The following is a 19,156-nucleotide window of genomic DNA, read 5'->3' on the forward strand; positions in this document are numbered from 1 at the left end:
TGCACCAACATAGTAACCATAGGGCTCATGTTTAGGATACTTTGCTTAGATATTTTTGAGATTGAAGATGGTGTCTTGAACCTTCTAAATGTGTGCATATAAAACGTAAATTACTTTCAGTGCAAGACAATTCCATTATTTGTTCATTTTTAATTTAAAAGTCCAGTCTGCTTCAGACTTGAAGTTCAGGTATTCTAACTGTTGTAACGGGAAGAAAATCTGTTCATTGAATGATTCAGTAACTTCAACATTTTTAGTGCAGTTTAAGACACTTATGGCAAGACTTCCTTCATATAATAAAGGTTAATTGTTTTAATGTTGATAATACAGTGCATGAGCCTTTGGATATGTGTTTATAAGATGTAAAATGCAACAAAAACAGACTCCCCCTCCCCAGGAAAAAGTAATAGTTAAATACAGAGGTGCAGTACATCTCTTTAACAATAGTGGGTTGTTTCATTTTGGTACAACTCTGTGTAATATTTTTCTCAACTCTGCTGTAACAGTTTGTAGCTGAAAACCCCTGGCCCAGCCTTCCGACCGAAAATTAAACAAAAAACTTTGTTTTGCTATTGCTTCTTTCCATCACCTGGTATATGATCTTTGCCAGTTGAAGATGTTAATGCTGGAATAGGCACGCTCCCTTTTCTGAAGTGTTCCTCTCCTTTGTCTATATAGTAGAACTGAGCTTCTTCTAGGACCTGATAGTCTTCTCTCCTCCATTCGGAAGAACTCTGTGACTGATTTGAAGAACTGAAGGGTAGCCCGGTGACTCCATATTGTGGAATCTTGGCTAATAAAGCCACAATGACCCCCATGTTTAGTTAGCCAGAGGAAGAGATATGGATTGGTTTTGAAAAGCTCCAGCGGCAGAGTACTGTCAACATTTCCTCTTATTGGGTCGTCTTTACTGCAGATGCACAGAACTGGAACGGCAACTTCATCCACATCCCTCAGTGGCTCATTCCTCTCCCAGTAAGATTGCCAGCTCACAGCTTTTCTTTTCGTATGGCAGAAAAGAAGCTCCTCAAATTCCCAGAGTGAGCTGCTGTGGAACAACCTCTCTGTATAGATGATGTCTCCTAGCACTGTAGCATACCTGCAAAATAAAGAAAAGAAAATCATCTTAAGGTTTTCAGATGTCTTCAGTGTTGCTACTATTCCTTTAGTTTCCAGGCATTGTGCCATTTCCCAGTTCATGCCCTATGTTAAGTCTCCTCCACCCTATTGTCTTTTTATCTAAAGTTTTGCATTCGGGACAGAGTTGGCCATCCTATTCTCCCAGCTACATTTGAAATTCAAAATAATTTTTGTAAATCCAAGTCAGAATTACATAAAAGATTTTTTCTACACCACTCACACATATGATGTTGTATTGATTAATAAGTCTGGCAGTTTGACATAAAGGTTTAACATGATGTGCTTAGAACTATACCCTGCAGAAGTTCTGGGTTTAAATCCTTTACATGCCTGCTGGGTGAGTATGAGAAAGCATGATCTCTTCAGAAAGCATATAACCAAAACCAGTCCATGATTTTGTGAGATTCAAGGAATTTAAATATTTCCTGTACTGGATTTTAGTACCGTGTCTACGAACTACAAAATTTTGGTGGTGCTGGTCATTTTTCTGTTATAAACTGGAAAGAGTACAGTGGACACGTATCAAAGATATCCATGGATGTGAAAGGTTATTTTGAAAAGTTAAAATACATGAACCTGTACAGTGTATTGTGTAGCTATTTAAGAGAAGACTTTAGTCTGGTATAAAGGGCATTTGGAGACTACTTCTGGAAATGTTTGGGTCATCAAAAAGTACTAGTCATGGGACAACCTGTTTTGGAGATTATATAGGAATGAGAGATGCAATAATTGTTTCTTTGAGGAGCTGACACTTGGAATAGACTGTCAAATTATATTAAAAGAAGCACTAGTTTAGATATTTTTAAGAACAGTTTGAACATTTGTTGTGGAGACTACTGTATTAGTAGGCTTGTCTGTGTGTCTATGAAGAAGTACTTTTGCAGATGTAGGAAGTAGTTGTTTCTCGAAATGTGTGTGCGCGCCCTTTTCTCCTCCTCCCTGTCTGTCTGCTCTAATGTTCAGTATGAACCTTTCACTTTTTCCTGGCACGATCTTTGCACCTGGTGTCATTCCCTCCTGTCGCTTGTGGTCTGTAGTGAGAAGTGATCCATATGTCTCAGTTATTCCCATCTGGTGGATTTCTTGTGAACTCCTACCAGCAACCTAGTGTCCTTCTCCTTGTGTGGATTCCAGAACTGTGCATTACACCCAAGATGATGTATTATCAAGGTCTGATAGTGCAGGAGCATTGCCTGTTTGCTTCTGGAGTCTGTACCCCTGGGGATGCACCACACCTTTTTGTTTGCTGTTCCCTCTGCCCTCTCACTCGGCTCCATCATTCCAGGTGTGAGCAACTCTCGTAGAGCTTTTTGTTTCTTCTGTTGCCATTAGTTCTGCATTCCACCATAGATACACCACACTAGGATCATTTTGTGGCCCTAGGGCAGATGTTCTTCGTGTTTCACTGTTGCAGTCATTACATTTGGGTTATCCTGCTGGCAGGTTGCCCTCAGTCGGCATGAATTCCAAAGTCTTGGGTCCTGCGTCGGTTGCTGTCACCTCTTCCCTGACGTCAGGTTGTCAGGGATATAAAAGATGCAGCCGATGCCATTTTATTCAGTCTTTCTTGCTGCGCGGTGCCCGAAGCAGAAGCAGCTCCCAAGTGCCGGTCGGCCGACTCCTGAGATTTTTGTGTTTGAGTTTCAGATCCGAAATCTTCATTAAAAGCTAAGTACCCCATTGGGGGAATCTTTTTTTCTTGCTCCAGACCGATGTCAGAAAAAGTTAATAATTGTATTTCTTGTGGGAAGCAAATACCTCATAAGGACTTTCATTCTTACTGTATTCCTTGCCTAGGCCCTGACCACGACGTTGCTAGTTGTCAGTTTTTGTGCTAGATTTAACCAACGCACTATTAAGCGTTGGAACGATTTTGCATTAAGCTATTTTGGGTGAAGATTTAATTATACAATGTCGTCGGATAGCCGTCCAACTACCGGAGTTAACAAAAAACGCAAAGAAAAAGACAGGCAACCGAGGTCCAAAATCGTCTACGAAGCTTCTCCTAAGCAAGTCGCCAGTTCTCAGTGAGGCGCTTTCGCAGCCCCTCACTCCCGCTACTTTAGAGTCTCAGGCCACTACCGACTCCCACGTGGAGTCGGCCAAGCCACAGGAAACTCAAGGTATTGGAGCCTCGGAGATTATTCCCTCAGATGGGTCCGGAGCCGCTGAGCAGGCATCGGCTTCTGAGGGTGTATTCAGACATAAACAATTATATATTAAATAGACTTCAAAGACTAAAACACCTTTAAAGGCAAAGAAACAAGTTCACTAGTCACAAGGACAGACCTCCTTGCCCAAAAAACAGATGCTCAAAATGGCCGAAGACTTAATTACCTTTTATCAGGAGGTCCCATCCTAGGCAAGAGACAGACTATGAGTCTTCAGATCAGGTTTCCATTTCTTCTGATTCCACTTCTGATCAGGAATATTCTCTTCCCCCCCTTTGAGGATTCTGATGCTGAAGAATCAATTCCTTCAGCTTCTCCTGCTGAGGACTACTCTTTTGGGGAAACCTTGCATACCATGAGGGAGCACTTCCACTGGGAGAGCCAAGATTTTTCAGAATCTAAGAAAAGGCTCAGATACTTCCTTTTACTACCTCAACACAGGCCTCTAGCTATTCCACCTGTGTTGGACATTGTAGATGATGTGTTCTCGGAGTCTAGTCTGACCCCTGACTCTTTACCTCCAGCTCCTGTTAAGCCGGACAGATACTACAGGGTCCCTGACTCTCATAAATTCCTTTTCAAAGACCCTACTGCAGACCCAGAAACTTTCTCTGGGTCCAAAAGGGTTCAAGGCTTCTACTGCAAAAAATCCTACCCCCTCTGACAAGGATTCTAGGGCTCTGGATAGATGGGGAAAAAAGATTTACACATCTGCTACTTTGGCTATAAGGGCCTTAAATTGCTAGTTTCTTATGCTCAAATATCAGCAATATATCATGACACTGCTTAAACAGAAAATTATGGCAAATTCTGAATGTGCAGAAAACAAAGAAATGCAGGATTTATTGCATGCAACTGAACAAGTTGGAAAGCATACTTTGCAATGTGGGTTTGATTCTCTGGAGGCCTCCTGCAGGGCTGCTGTTACGGGTTCTGTCATTAAGAGGCATGCTTGGTTAAAGGAACAAAATCTGCCTGACCATGTTAAAGCAAAATTATTAGATGCTCCTTTACAACATGATACCTTGTTTGGTGTTAAGGCAGAAGAGGTGTTAAAGAAAATGGAGGACAAAGCTAAATCTATGCAAACTGTCAAGGATTTCTTACAGGTACAGCCACCTAGATTTAGCAGACACTGACCTACAAAGAATTGGTCCTTTCCAGTCTCAGACAGACCTCAGAGGGGCAGATCCAGATGCCCTAGAGGCAGATCACAGCCGCAAGGATCCTACAGGTCTAAGCAGTGGAGTGCTTCTACCTCCAAAGGTGGAGAGGACAAATCATAATCGTACAGGAAACAGTCCCAATGACTTCCCCCTGCCTGCGCCAAGCACTTGTCTTCTGGCAGCACCCTTAGGGGGAAAACTAGCACTTTTTTCTCAAAATTGGCACATTATAACCCAGGACAAATGGGTTCTAGACAGTGTCACAAGGCTACAAGTTTCATTTCCATACCCTGCCAAGGGCAAACGGTTGTCCAGACCTGCCAAAAAAATATCAATGGGCAGAGGCTCAAAAACAAGTTGCAGCTCTCATGGACATGAGGGCTGTTCAGCAAGTACCACAGCAAGAGCAGGGACAAGGATTTTACTCAAGACTGTTCTTGGTACCCAGAAAGGACAAAGCATGGAGACCAATACTGGACCTATCTATTATAAACCCTTTCCTGGATATACCAAAATTCAAGATGTTGACCTTACAGCAGCTAATGCCAATGCTGGGCAGCAAGGCTTGGCTCTTGACTTTAGACCTAAAAGAGGCATACCTGCATGTCCCAATCAGACAGTCATGCAGAATATACCTCAGATTCAAGGCTGGCTCAAAGCATTACCAATTCTCTGCACTGCCCTTTGGCTTATCTACTGCACCCAGGGTCTTCACAAAGTGCCTGGCACCAGTAATTGCTTACTGCAGACAAAGAGGAATACAAATATATTCTTACTTGGACGACTGCCTCATACAAGCAGAGAACAAGGACATTCTACTAGAGCATCTGACGTTTGTGATGAGACTTTTAACATGTGTAGGGAACACAGTCAACAAAAAGAAATCAAAGCTAGTACCCTATCAAGAGATAATATTCCTGGTTGCAAGCTTAAATACAACTGCCCAGATGGCTTATCTCACTCCAGACAAACAAAGGCACCTGACTACCTATTTCAAGGAAATGGCAACAAAGGCCCAGTTATCTGCAAGAAAAATTCTGCAGGCTTTGGGCTTCATGACATCCTGCATCTTACTAATTCCATATGCAAGTCTGCATATGAGGAAAATTCAGTGGTACCTAAAAAGTGTCTGGACACAGCATTGCCACGGTCTGGAAACAATGATCACTCTAATTCCCTGCCTGCAACAGGAGTTTCGATGGTGGGCAAAGGCTTGTCACCAAAACAAGGGACAGTCATTCTCACCACCCCCAGCCAGGCAGAGCCAAACGACAAATGCATCGGATTATGCCTGGGGGGCACACATGGCAGGAAGAGGCTTTCCGGGCACCTGGCCCACAAACCAAAAGCATCTACATATCAATCAAAAAGAGATGCTAGCTGTTCAAAATGCCCTGACAGCCTTCAAGGACCTACTTCATCCGGGACAACTACTGATAAAGACAGACACCATGGTCATGTGGTACATAAACAAGCAGGGGGGCACTCATTCTTATCCCCTGTGCAGACTAGCCATGGCTTTATGGGACACAGCATTGACTTACCAAGTTTATCTGCAGGCACAATTCCTGCCAGGAAAGGAAAATACTCGGGCAGATGAACTAAGCAGAAACCTCATGGATCCCTACGAGTGGCACCTGGATCCACAAGTCTTCAGCATGATAACAAAGAAATGGGGAAGCCCGGACATAGATCTATTTGCCTCCCCTCAAGACAATCAACTAAAAAGATTCTGCACAAGGACTTATCACAGACAAGCTTGGAAAGTGGACGCCTTATCTTTCAACTGATCAAACCTGTCAGTATGTGCCTTTCCTCCACTGCCTCTCCCCTGCAAGGTACTCCTAAAGGTCAGGCAGGAGAAACCAAAAATGATTTTGATTGCCCCAGACTGGCCACGCCCTTACTGGTATCCGATCTTAAGGAACTTGTCACAATGCCCAGCCTAGACCCTGCCTCAAATACCTAATCTGCTGTCCCAGCAAAACAGTCAGATTCTGCACAGCCAACTCAGGACCCTAAACTTGGCAGCATGGTGGATAATGTAGCCATACAAACCACACCTCTCAGTAAAGCTGTGATGGATGTCATTTTAGAAGCCAGAAGGCCTAGTACTAGAAAATCCTATGCTGGGAAATAGAAGAGATTTTGCGCTTGGAACCAAGCTCAAGGAACTGATACAGCTGTCCCAAATATTCCTCAGATTTTGCAATACTTAACTGAGATGCTGGACAAAGGCCTATCTTTTTCATCAATTAAAATCCATGCCTCTACCATTTTGGCTCATTAAATACAGAGCCACCACTCTTTTCTCATCCTTTATTAAGGCAGTATCTCAGAGGAGCCAAAAACTTAAGGCCTCCAAGGAGAATGCCAATACCTGCATGGGACCTCAATTATGTCTTGGAAAAACTCACCTTACCTCCTTTTGAGCCAGCTGCTACTGCGGATATAAAGTTCCTATCTTGGAAAACCGCTCTGCTCTTAGCAATAACTTCTGCAAGATGAGTTTCAGAGCTACAGGCTCTCATAGCTGTGGAACCCTTTATCATTTTTTATCCAGACAGGGTCTCTCTGAGAACAAACCCTACATTTATGCCTAAGGTGGTATCCAGTGTAGCCCTTAACCAAACAATTAATTTGCCAACTTTTTATCCAAATCCACAGAACAAGGGGGAGAAAATTCTGCATTCTTTGGACGTACACAGACAACTTAGATTCTACTTGGACAAAACTAAAGTTTTCAGAAAGACAGAACAATTACTAGTGGCATATGCCACAGCATCACAAGAAAAGGCCATCTCCAAGCAGACTATTTCAAAGTGAATAGGTCACTGCATTTGTTTCTGCTACTCACAGCATGGCAGACCAGTGCCTAAGGGCATTAGGCCACATTCAACCAGAGCTGCAGCCACTTCTGCAGCCTTTCTCAGGGGAGTACCAACCAAAGACATTTTAGAGGCTGCTACTTGGAGTTCAGTGCATACCTTTACAAAACATTACAATCTACCTCTTTACTCTACTCTAAATCCAGGGCAGGCTTTGCCACTGCAGTTCTGCAGGGCCTTTTAGCCGCTCCTAATGCTGTTTAGCTCCAGCCCCCCAACCATAGCTTTGGGACTCAACCCAAATGTAATGACTGCAACAGTGAAACACAAAGAACATAGTACAGTTGTGTACACTTACCATAAATATAGATGTTCGAGTGTATTCACTGTTGCAGTCCAGGTTACCCACTCACCATCCCCCTTATTTTTGCTGGAACTTATCTTTACTTCTCTAATCTATACAACCTAGGTGGTGTATTTGCTTATAGAGGAAGGTAAAGCTTATTTTTGGTGCATGTATGTTTTATTTACATAACTTTAGCCTACCCTTTTGGGAGCACCTGACATCTGGGGCAAGAAAAACTGAATAAAATGGCATCGGCTGCATCTTTTATACCCCTGACAACCTGACGTCAGGGAAGAGGCGATGGCAACCAACGCAGGACCCAAGACTTTGGAATTCAGGTCGACTGAGGGCAACCTGCCTGCAGGATAACCCAAATGTAGTGACTGCAACAGTGAATACACTCGAACATCTACATGTATGGTAAGTGTACACAACTGTACTTGCTTTGTACTTGTCTCTACTGAGTCTCTGTTTCAACCTTTCTGCCCATTTTATCAGCTTTTCCATAACCTTTTTTAGAATCTTCACCTCTTATACTATCTTTACATCCACCAGCGAATAGGGTGATCCTGCTGTGACTTGCTATGTGTCTGCCTGAAACCAAGTTAGTGAAGAGTACACGACACTAGATTGACCTCCGTGGTACTCCAGGAGTTGTGCTTATTCCTGACATCATCCATATTACCACATTCCTTTGTGTGCTATCCTTCATATGAGCAGTAGTTCATTTCCTCAGTCTCAGCCCCCCCCCCCACCACCACCACCACACACTCCTAGTTTCATGTTTGCCATCTATGTGGACTGAATCACAGGTTAATGTAAAATCCAGGTAGATTATGTCTGATGATGAAGATTCCTTTTAAGTTTGTGTTTCAATAGAATATGTTGGCAGGGTCATAATAAGCCACCGTCTACTTTCCTTTTTTAAAAGTTTTCACATCTTTTACTAGTCTTGTATCCACCGACCGTTTATTCTATCTTCTACCTTCCCTCACCTGGAAATAATACCTCCTCAAGGCTTTTGACCTGCTGTCTATCTTAACCAGTCGGGAACTGTTCTCCTGTAACGGCTGTCACACAAGCCCAAGTCCTAAAAGTGCTATCACATGATAGAAATACTGCATTGATGGGTCCTGACATTATCCCGTGGTGCATCTCAAATAGCATGAAGCACGATTTTGCCACAAGACTAACAACACTGTTCAGTCTCCGCCTCGATATAGGTTTTGTACCAATGAATGGAGAGCAGCTACAGTCATTTCCCCCTGAATAATGAAGGACCTTCCACTGACCTAGGCAATTACAGACCCAGATTTCTGACCAGCCTCTTGTGCAAAGCCATAGAAAGACTTGCCATGGAATTAATCAATCAGATCGCAGATAATCTCCAAACACAAGACCTGACTCGATTTGGATTCATCATGGGAAGATCATGCTTACTCATCCTGATGGATTTTTTACAGGGTCACCAAAGCAATAGATGAAAGCAAAAATTGCACATATCGCATACCTCAACCTGACCTAAGCTTGTGGCACAGTTCCCCACTAAGGCATAGTAGAAAAGTTAAGTAAACTGGGTATAAACTCCTCAGTCATCCACTGGATTGCCACCTGGCTCACAGAATGCATATAATCAAATTCGTTGAAGTTGCGTCCGTGAAGGGATCATTCACCAGTGAAATCCGTCAGGAGTCTGTGGGGGGACCTCTCCTGTTTGGCATTTACTTTTTTCTGTGGGGTAATGCTACATCTATTTTTGTGGATGATTGTACTAGCACACTTCGTAGATGCAGAGGGAGACCTGGTAATCTTTATTTGTGGTTCTTAGAGGTTTGGGAGCCTCACTTAAGTGCGTTACCATAAAATCGAAACAAAATCCCTCAAGGTAAATTATGCACCTTCAGAGAACTTGCTTGGAACTACCCTTACTTATGGGAAGGGAAAGTTTGGAAGTACTTTGATATAGATCTCAATCTAGCTTCAAGCAAAGTGTGACATTGGCTTATGTAAGTGAAGAAAAAATGCTAAGAAGAATTTGCACAGTTGAAAATGTTTTATTAACTTTACTCGTTTGTTGAATAATTATAGAACTGTTTCAATACATTCCAATGTGTCAAGAGTTGTGTGTGTATTACACTTGTGCTTTTAAAGCCTTTTAACAGGTTTAGAATTTTTTTTTGCATTTCTGTGCTCCTTGTTAGCATGACTATCTTGGATTATTTGGTTGTTTCTTTGTCCTGTCTGGTACCGCTGGTTTTCTTGATTTGGGAAGGAGTTGACTCGCTACAATAAAGCAGTATACGAGCCTGACATGCTACATAAGCAGTATACCATTTAGTCAAAAGGTTGTGCATGGGAGGAAGTACTCTTGTACCTCGTAAGGGCAATGGTAGCAGCACTGGCAAGACTGCCGTGAAGTGTCAGGAATTGGGGCACACTTTCTGACAACAGTATGATGCTGTAATAGCAACCCCCATCTCTTCCCCTGGCATGGTTCATTTTGAGCCTAGGGGAGAGTACAACAGATTTGGTAAACCTAGGAAGTGAATGAGAAGAAGAGTGGATGGTCATCTGTGAGGAATAAAAGAAATAAGAGGTGAAGATGGGAGATTATTTAGATGCGTTGACAAAGGTTGGTATATTAGAGCAGAAAAACAAAAATAAACTGGTAGGCGGTCGTGGCATAAAATCATACTTGAATAAAATAACAGCAAAGATTTAAGATACGTGCTTTCATACCAAACTAAGTACCTCATCAGATCTAACTTCACAAGCATTACAAACAACCATTTATTAGTCTAAGGTCACGTGATTTCCGCAAAGGTTTAATTTGTATAAAGTCATTTAACCCTTTACCATTTGTAACCTGCAATAAAGTCAACTATTTAATTTCAAGGCATTCACTGCAGGTCCTGATATCACACCCTCTCACACACCAGACTTGTATATCTCAAGGACCATAAATTTAAACCAGTGATTACTGCCCATGCTTTTTACATGTTTAGAAAGGGCATTCTTGTCATCACCTCTATTTATACTATAAAGATGTTCTCTAATACGGTCTCTGAGACCTCTATTTGTCTTGCTCACATGGAAAGATTTACAAACCTCACAGCAAGCATAATAGACTGTCACAGGTACTACAGCTAGCATAAAGATCAGTAGTAAAAATACATCCTGTATCAGGATGTATCAAGTGGTCATCAGTTCTAACATATTTACAAACATTACAGTGCTGGCAGGGATATGTACCAATCTTTCTTATCTTAGGACAGTTTCTGGGTGATGGTAATGGTTTATAACAAAGCATTCTCTTGTGTAATGGATGGTTCTTAAAGCAAAAAGAGGGTGTAGCACCTAAAACATCTCTATATTTCTTATTAGACATCAGTACCTTCCAGTGCTTTCTAATCACATTACAAATATAACCTGCATCATTCGAATATGTGAGGTTCATTCATACTGATTGTGCCACAGAATATTCATTAGTACTGTCAATATCCACATAGCCCCCATAAAAAGGTCTAGTGCGAGTATCTCTTGAGGCAATGGTATCATTCTGCGCCGTAGTAATATCTGCATTAGTATCGCCCCCTGTCTAAAAAATTAGTAGCTAAGTGGTCAAATGACTGCCATTCTGTTGGCAGAATGACTCGGGGAAGAGAAAATAAGACAAGAAAATAACCAAAATTCATATAAAAGTATTAGAGATATTTCAGAAATGTTATGAAAAAATTGTATAAAGCAGAAGAATGGGAAATCAAGGAAAAGGCACAAAAGGGAATCTTTATGGGAAAATGATACCAGGGTTGGAGGAAGATGAAACCCTACAATTAATGTCTAAGATAGAAAGAGATGAAAGTAAAATGATGATGAATAATCAGTCAGCAGGGAAGTCCTTTTACAAGTATTGAAATGTAAAACGTTCTCCACTTTCTTGCCAGTAACTGTTGGTGTCCCACAAGGATCTGTACTTGGCCTCATACTTTTCAACATGTTCATCAATAACCGCTACATTGCTACAAAAAATGCTACCCTAGTTCAGTATACTGTTGATTTGACCCTTACCTGCTCTGCCAAGTCTCGTTCTCTCTCTAAATTCCAAAACCTTACTCAACAGTCCTTATTGAATGAAACATGGCTAAATAATTCACTATTACTACTAAACCTCCCCCTGAAAAAACTAAATTACTGCTCTTTACCTCAAAGTACATGTCTTCCAAAACAACAGTATTCACTGTCATCTCTAACAGCAGCACCATGATAGTACAGGCTTCTGGCTCCAAGCACCCGGGAGTGACCCACTGTGGGGACAGTGTCAGGTGGGGAGTTTGACTGGGGCAGTGCACCTGTCAAAGAGTAACGCAGGTGTCCTAAGGCGAGCTCAGGTAGGACAGAAACCTCCCATGGAGCAGAAGGGCAAAAGCTCGCTTGATCTTGATTTTTCAGTATGAATACAGACCATGAAAGTGGGGCCTCACGATCCTTCTGGCTTTTTGGGTTTTAAGCAGGTGTCAGAAAATTTACCACAAGGATAACTGGCTTGGGGCGGCCAAGCGTTCATAGTGACGTCACTTTTTGATCCTTCGATGTCGACTCTTCCTATTATTGTGAAGCAGAATTCACCAAGCATTGGATTGTTCACCCACTAATGGGGAATGTGAGCTGGGTTTAGACCGTCTTGAGACATGTTAGTTTTACCCTACTGATGATGTGTTGCGATAGTAATTCTGCTCGGTACAAGAAGAACCGCAGGTTCAGACATTTGGTTTATATGCTTGGCTGAGGAACCAATGGTGCGAAGCTACCATCTGTGGGATTATGACTGAACACCTGCAAGTCAGAATCCTGCCTAAATATAACGATACTACAGTGCCACGGATCTCCGTTTGGCCAGGGATAGCTGGCCACAAGGTCGGCGAGGAGCGCCACTTGTCACTGGATTGGAGCGTGGACGGAAGGGGGCCACCTCTGTCCAGCAGGACACTGCATGTTCATGGGGAATTGGGTGCTAAATCATTCATAGACCTGATTCTGGCACAAAATTACTGGGTGCCATCATAGATGGCCAGTTGCAGTATGACCTCCACACATCGAATATGATTAAAAATAAAAATCATTAAAAACTAGGTACATTATACAGAGTAAACACCTTCCTCACTGACATGACCAGAAGAGATATAGCCTCTGCTTTCTTACTGCCATGTCTCTTCTATGCAGCCCCAAACTTTACTAAATTTCAAGTCTCACAGCTGTCAGAACTTGAGCAGTATTATAATAAAATAGCTAAATTTGCAGTAAACTGTAACAATAGAACACACCACTCCCACAAGGGGCTTTAATGTTGTTGACATAATGCTCACCAACATGGGGAATCGCTGCACCACCCCATGTGCGGGGCCCTCCCTGGTAAAGTCCCGATCATAAGTCAGTCTTGTTTGAAGTAATGATCATACCTGATCCACCCTCAGAAACAAAAAGGTTAAAAAAAATTCTCCAAAGCAGACTATAGCCTACTGAGCGATGGTGTGAATAGTTTCAGACCCCCTGCCAACACTGACAGCAATGACCACTATACTGAAGTGTACACAAATGTCCTGTATAAACACCTATATAAGTGTAAAGACTCTGCTATATTGGAATGGATCAAATCAAGATCTTGACGAAAAAGTAAGCCACCCTGGTGGACATCCAGCATGAATAGGTTATACAATAAGAGAACGAAAGAAACTGCTGTAAAAACACAAGAGGGAACAGTCAGCAAAAGAAGAACTCTCTCTGAAGCCTAAACAAGCAGATTAGACATATTGTAAAGTCCTCTAAAGCTAATTACAAAACTAAATTAGCATCTCTAGCTAAGGTAAATCACAAAGCATTCTTTAACCATGTCCAAAATCTAAAAGAGAAGGCTTAGCTTTTTGCCGAACTAGTTGTAGATGGTACCACTAGTACTGAACTTGAGGACATCGGCAACCTGTAGTGGACAGGTTTGGCAAAAACTTCACCCCCTGTCCCCAGCAGTCATACCCCATAACATACCTGTCACCAGTCCTCTGCCTAGCATCTCCAGAGAGCAGGTCATAGCTGCACTCTCCAAGGCCAAAAACACAGCCTCTTTGGGACTGGACAACACCCAAGCTGCTTATTAAATGGTCTAAAACAGGAGTTAGCAGAACTGCAGAGCACACTTTTTATACTCAGTCTAAGAACTGGCTTTGCCCCAGCTGAGTGGAAAATGGCAACCGTAATCCCCTTGCACAAAGGGGGTCCCTCAACCAACCCCGGGAACTTATAGACCCATAAGCCTAACCAGTTTTATCTGCAAGGCCATGGAGAGAATCATCATGGATCTTGTCAACAAGGATGTAGGTAACCTTTAAACTCTTGACCTGACCCAGTTTGGCTTTAAGGGCAGATCCTACCTGCTATTTCTGGTGGACTTCTTTGAGAATGTCACCAATGCCCTTGATGAAGGCAAAACAGTTCACACTGCCTTTGCCAATCTAGTTGAGGCCTTAGACACAGTCCCTCACTCGGGCATCATTGAGAAACTCACTCAGCTGGGGATTAACCCTTGTGTCAATAGATGGGTTACCAACTGGCTCACAAACAGAACACATACAGTCAAAATTGGGGATGTCAACTCTACTTGCAAACATGTTACCAGTGGTGTTCCACAGGGATCTGTGTTAGGCCCCCTACTGTTCAGTATCTATGTTTCAGAAGTCCAGGTGAAAGTAGATGGCCTATGGCTTACCAGCTTTGCTGATGGTTGCCAACTAGATGCAATCGTCAAATCATCCAAAGATGTCAACGTAGTACAAAATGGGCTTACACAGGCAAATGATTGGTGTCAAAAAGACGGACTTAAACTAACCACACTAAATGCATTATTATCCCCTTTGGCAAAGGAGAACCCCCTGCTAATTACAGCATTAATGATATCCCCTTAAATTCAAACCCAGTGGTGAGAGATTTAGAAACACAGGTTGATAGTAGCCTTAATTTTGATCATCAGGTGTCCACAGTAGTAAGGAAGGTTGTCTACATTGCACACGTCTTAAGCAAGGGTATAGCATCCAAAGCTGAGGTTATAACTCCCCTGTACTCAGCTGTCATCAGACCAATAGAGTACAATGCTCCCTTCTGTATGTACCTCACCAGACATCTGCAGCAACTGGAGAGACCTCAGAGGTTTCTCACCAAGAAATTTTGGGGCCTACGACACATGACCTACACTGAAGGCCCCATTACTTTACTCAGTATCATATAAACTGCTTAGAGGTGACTTGTGCCTGGCCTACAGAGCAGTCTCAGACCCTGCTTTGATGAGGGTGCTGTAAATCTGTAAATCCAATGGGACAAGATTCACTTGCTCTAGGGATCTTAACCTAGCCTGAGATATTAACAGGACATGCTGGAGAGAGACAAGTCTCCCAGAAGTTGCCACTCCTCTGGAACAGAATTCCCAATTCATGTAAAATAGAGCTCCTCAGTAACCCCATTTCAGTGTAACCTGGACAATTGGATGGGAAACTGTAAATGTTCACTGGGGGTTTCACCTCTGTCCCTCTTAGACAGGGGCAGCCGGGGCTGATCTTGGATTTGTGTGCAAATGTAGACTATATATCTTGGTCCATAAGGGAACACGAGTATAACATGGCTATGCTTGTAGCAGCCTTCGGGCCAATAGTCTGTTAACCTCCTATGATCTTATGATCCTGTGAGCACTAATCTCATGGTCTGCTATCGATTTGGTAAGCCCACTAATACACCTCTTCAGGTGTTCAGTACTTAACAACTGCTAATGCACAAGCATTTTTATATTGTAACAGTTGCCTTTATTTACTATAATTGTATTTTGATTAGTGAATGAATGTGTAATTGTTAATGTGCATTACTTAATGTCTGTTAATGTATATTAAAATGTTTGTAATATACTGGAGCTTTTCAACCCGGGGCTCCGCTGAAAAGGGTTTTCCAACAAAACCCAGTCAGACAAACCTGTTAAGCAAAAGGATAATAAGTAAATAATAAAAAAAAATCTCTTGAAACAGATGGTATTCCTGTGAAAATTTGGAGGTTGGGAGGATAGGAAGTGAAAAGGTCTAGAATGTTGTGTTTTAAACGCTATTTTAAAGGGTGGGGATACCAACATCTGGGAAGAAAGCCGTGATAGCTGTAACAAGGGTAAACACCCTTCAAGTCTGGTTTCTTATAAACCCATTTCTAATTTAAACCATAACTATTAAGTGTTTATATCAATAGTAGCTGAAAGAATGGGAAAGGTGTTGGCAAAGTTGATTGTGGAGGGGAGGCAAACATGTGACAGCATTAACAGAATAGTGATGAAAAAAAGAGAAACAGCACAAGAAACAGACACTTTTGCTGGTGGGTCTTGATGCAGAGACGAATCATTTTATAGACATAGCTGAAATTTTTATGAGTAGGACAGTGTTCACGTTTGTGTTCTCTGATAAAATAATATGATTTAATAAAGAGAATATATGAAGGGTTAAATGCAAGAAGTAAGGTAGTAGGGTTCATTTCTGACGAGCTGTATTTTCATCTTTCCCCATTGTAATTTGCTTTATATTTAGAGCCACTGGCAGAGAAACTGAGATTTACAGGTTCAGTGATGTAGCTGGAATGTCTCGCAAGAAAAGTTAGATTTATTTGCACATTATATTTTGTACTTTGATTTAAAAAAATATATATATGAGGGCATTTTGGTGGTGTAGAACTCTGTAGCACAAAAACTTTTCGCAGAGTGATTTGGGCAACAGAAAGTAGAAAGAATCGTTGCCAAACTTAGGGAGCCTATAACAAGAAAAATAACCAGAAATCCTATAGACATATTTTGGACATTTTATGAAAATTTATATAAAGCAGAGGAACATGGAAACAAAGAACAAGTACAAATGGAAATATTTCTGAAAGAAATAATTATCCCAAGGTTAGACGCAGATGAGGCTCAACAATTAATAGCCAAGACTGGAAGAAATGAGATAAAAATGGTAGTGTGTGGTCAAACAACAGTTAAGTCTTTAGGAACTGATAGTATTCCTGTGCAAGTTTGTAAGATGGGAGGGAAGAAAGTGATAAAGATCTGGAAGGTGTGAAGGTAGAGCGGTGGGGATATCAAGGTGTGAAGGTAGAGCGGTGGGGATATCAGCATCTTGGAAGAAGTCTGTGGTGCTTTTATTATCCAGTGAGGATAAAGACTCTTCATACCCACTTGACCCTTTTCAATTTTAAACCTTGAATATAAAGTGTTCATGTATGTATTAGCTGAAAGAATGGCAGAGCTAATGCCAAAATTAATAAGTATGGATAATTTTTTTTCTTTCTTATTTTTTTTGAGGGAGGGCAAACATTTGACAACATTAATGGAGTGATGATGATCCAGAGGGAATTTTGGGTAAGAGATTGCCTGTATTGTTGGTGAGTCTTGATGGAGAGAAGGCATTCAATAGAATCACCTGGGATTTTATGAATAGGGCAATGTTGGCATTTGAGTCCCCAGGTAGAATATTAGGGTTAATTAGGAGAATATATGAAGGGCCCGAGACCAGAATTAAGGTGGGAGGTTTCCTCTCCAACAAGGTATATTTGAACAAAAGGAACCAGTCAGTGGTTCCCCTTTCTCCTTTATTTGTTTTATATTTAGAACCACTGGCAAAGAAAATAAGGTACTCAGAAATTCAAGTGTACAGCTGGTATGATTAAGAAAAGTTAGCTTTATTTGCAGATATTATTTTGTACTTAAACGTTTATTCAGTTGTTATTTATGACCATTTAAAGCCTATTTGGGATATAAATTAAATGAAGGTAAAATAAAGGTTAGACCCAGTAAGCTGTGTAGTATAGTAACCCCTCATAGATTGGTTCAGCAGTGTGTCTAGATTAAAATGGATTCTGTTATGGCAGCAAAGAAATTAAAAAATGCAATAGAAAACCTGATAAACTGGAAGGCCTTGATTATGGATGGGTATAGTAAGACACAAGAAGTGAAAATGTTTTAGTCCCCTCATTCCTTTTATGTATGTACATACTTGTATATGAAACACACATACATATACATATGAATTGATTATTTTTATCAATCAGAGGAGAAGTTATGGGTGATGATTAAGAGCTGAAAAAGATTATTTGAGAGGTGAAGAGGACAAGAGTCAAGTGGAATAATCTGATTCTCCCCACAGAAAATGTTTGTTGAGGATTACCTGATTTGAAGGGGTACTTTAGCACTATTAAGGTTAATAGTTTATATATATATATATATATATATATATATATATATATATATATATATATATATATATATAATAACTCAAACAGAAGGTTATAAATCAAAGTGGAAAAGGATAATGTAATGGCAGGCAGTTCAAGAGAGAGACTAGAATTTTGTATCCAAATGCTTAAGGAAAATAACCATACAAAGTAGCAGAAAGTATTCTTGAGTACTAATCTAATGTTGGAATGGATAAAGGACATTTAACTAATAGGTGCATCCGGAAATGAGATATAGAAAATGTGCAAGAGGGGCTGGAATTTACGGGAGGAAATTGGGGAAGGAACCAATTTATTGTGAGCTAATAATTCTGGAGGGAAAGGTAGTAAAGTAGGATGAGACTAAGCAGAAGTGTGGACTGGTTACAGATAGCCTTCCTTGTCAAGGACTGATAAGACTATAGGCAAAGAGAAAGAGAGAGGGGAGTGGTAAGTAAAAGGCCAGCTCTGGGAAGAGGTTTTAGTTGGGTCTAAACCAGAAACTGTTAAAAAGGAGTAATTCCTGGAGTGTAATAAATACTATACGATAACTTTTAAGAGTCAAGCACATCTGTTTAATTGAGCAATAACTTCCATTAATAGATGAGCTATCATGCATGTTTAAGAATGAAGTGTACCCATTCATTGGAGAGAACAGAGTGTATGAATTTCATCTGGATGTATCTGAATGCAAAGAAAGAGCTAGAATGTTATCGTTCAGATTCCAGGTCAACTAGAATGGCATATACTTTATCCCCATGTTTGGTGGGTTGTTACACTGTCATGCATTTAAACATATTCCATTCCAGTGAATTTCAGTCAAACATTGGTTGTCAGTTTACTTGCCAAGATTTAACTTTTCTTTTTTGCCAGAGGTTGGAAGTCTGAGCACATCATATTTAGGTCAGTATACCCAGAGTCAAATGGCTAAGTTGAAAGAATGATCCAAACAAAAACAGCCTGAAGAAACTGTCCTGAAGAAAAATGATTCATTAAGTCATCTGGACTAATATGGCATACCTCCCAGCCATACTGAATTACTCATTTTTTACCGAGTTTTGTGGTCCAAGTAATGGGGTGCCAAGATTCCCGAGTAGCACCCCTTAATTTCAGATTTTCCTGGCGCTTTTATTTTTAAATTTACTTCCTGGCTTTTTGAGCTGACATCATCATGTGCGTGATGACGTCAGCTCAGTGAAATGGCCTGCCAGCTTGTTGGAATTGAGGCTAAAC

General features: G+C 41.2%; 2 protein-coding genes across 2 annotated transcripts in view; one reads left to right on the top strand and one right to left on the bottom strand.

Moving 5' to 3' along the window:
* Positions 1-19,156, top strand: part of TP53I13 (tumor protein p53 inducible protein 13) — a 617,213-nt gene that overhangs the window by 92,699 nt on the left and 505,358 nt on the right. The window lies entirely within an intron of this gene.
* The window catches only part of ABHD15 (abhydrolase domain containing 15), a 29,257-nt gene continuing 10,231 nt past the window's right edge, over positions 131-19,156 (bottom strand). The window contains exon 2 of the mRNA XM_044054455.1: positions 131-1,099. Within this exon, the coding sequence (XP_043910390.1) occupies positions 586-1,099 (514 nt within the window). The 3' untranslated portion in view covers positions 131-585. The remainder of the gene's footprint in view (positions 1,100-19,156) is intronic.

This window comes from Protopterus annectens, chromosome 13.part0, assembly GCF_019279795.1.
Source record: "Protopterus annectens isolate FY-2018-M chromosome 13.part0, PAN1.0, whole genome shotgun sequence".
NCBI classification, from domain to species: Eukaryota; Metazoa; Chordata; order Ceratodontiformes; family Protopteridae; genus Protopterus; species Protopterus annectens.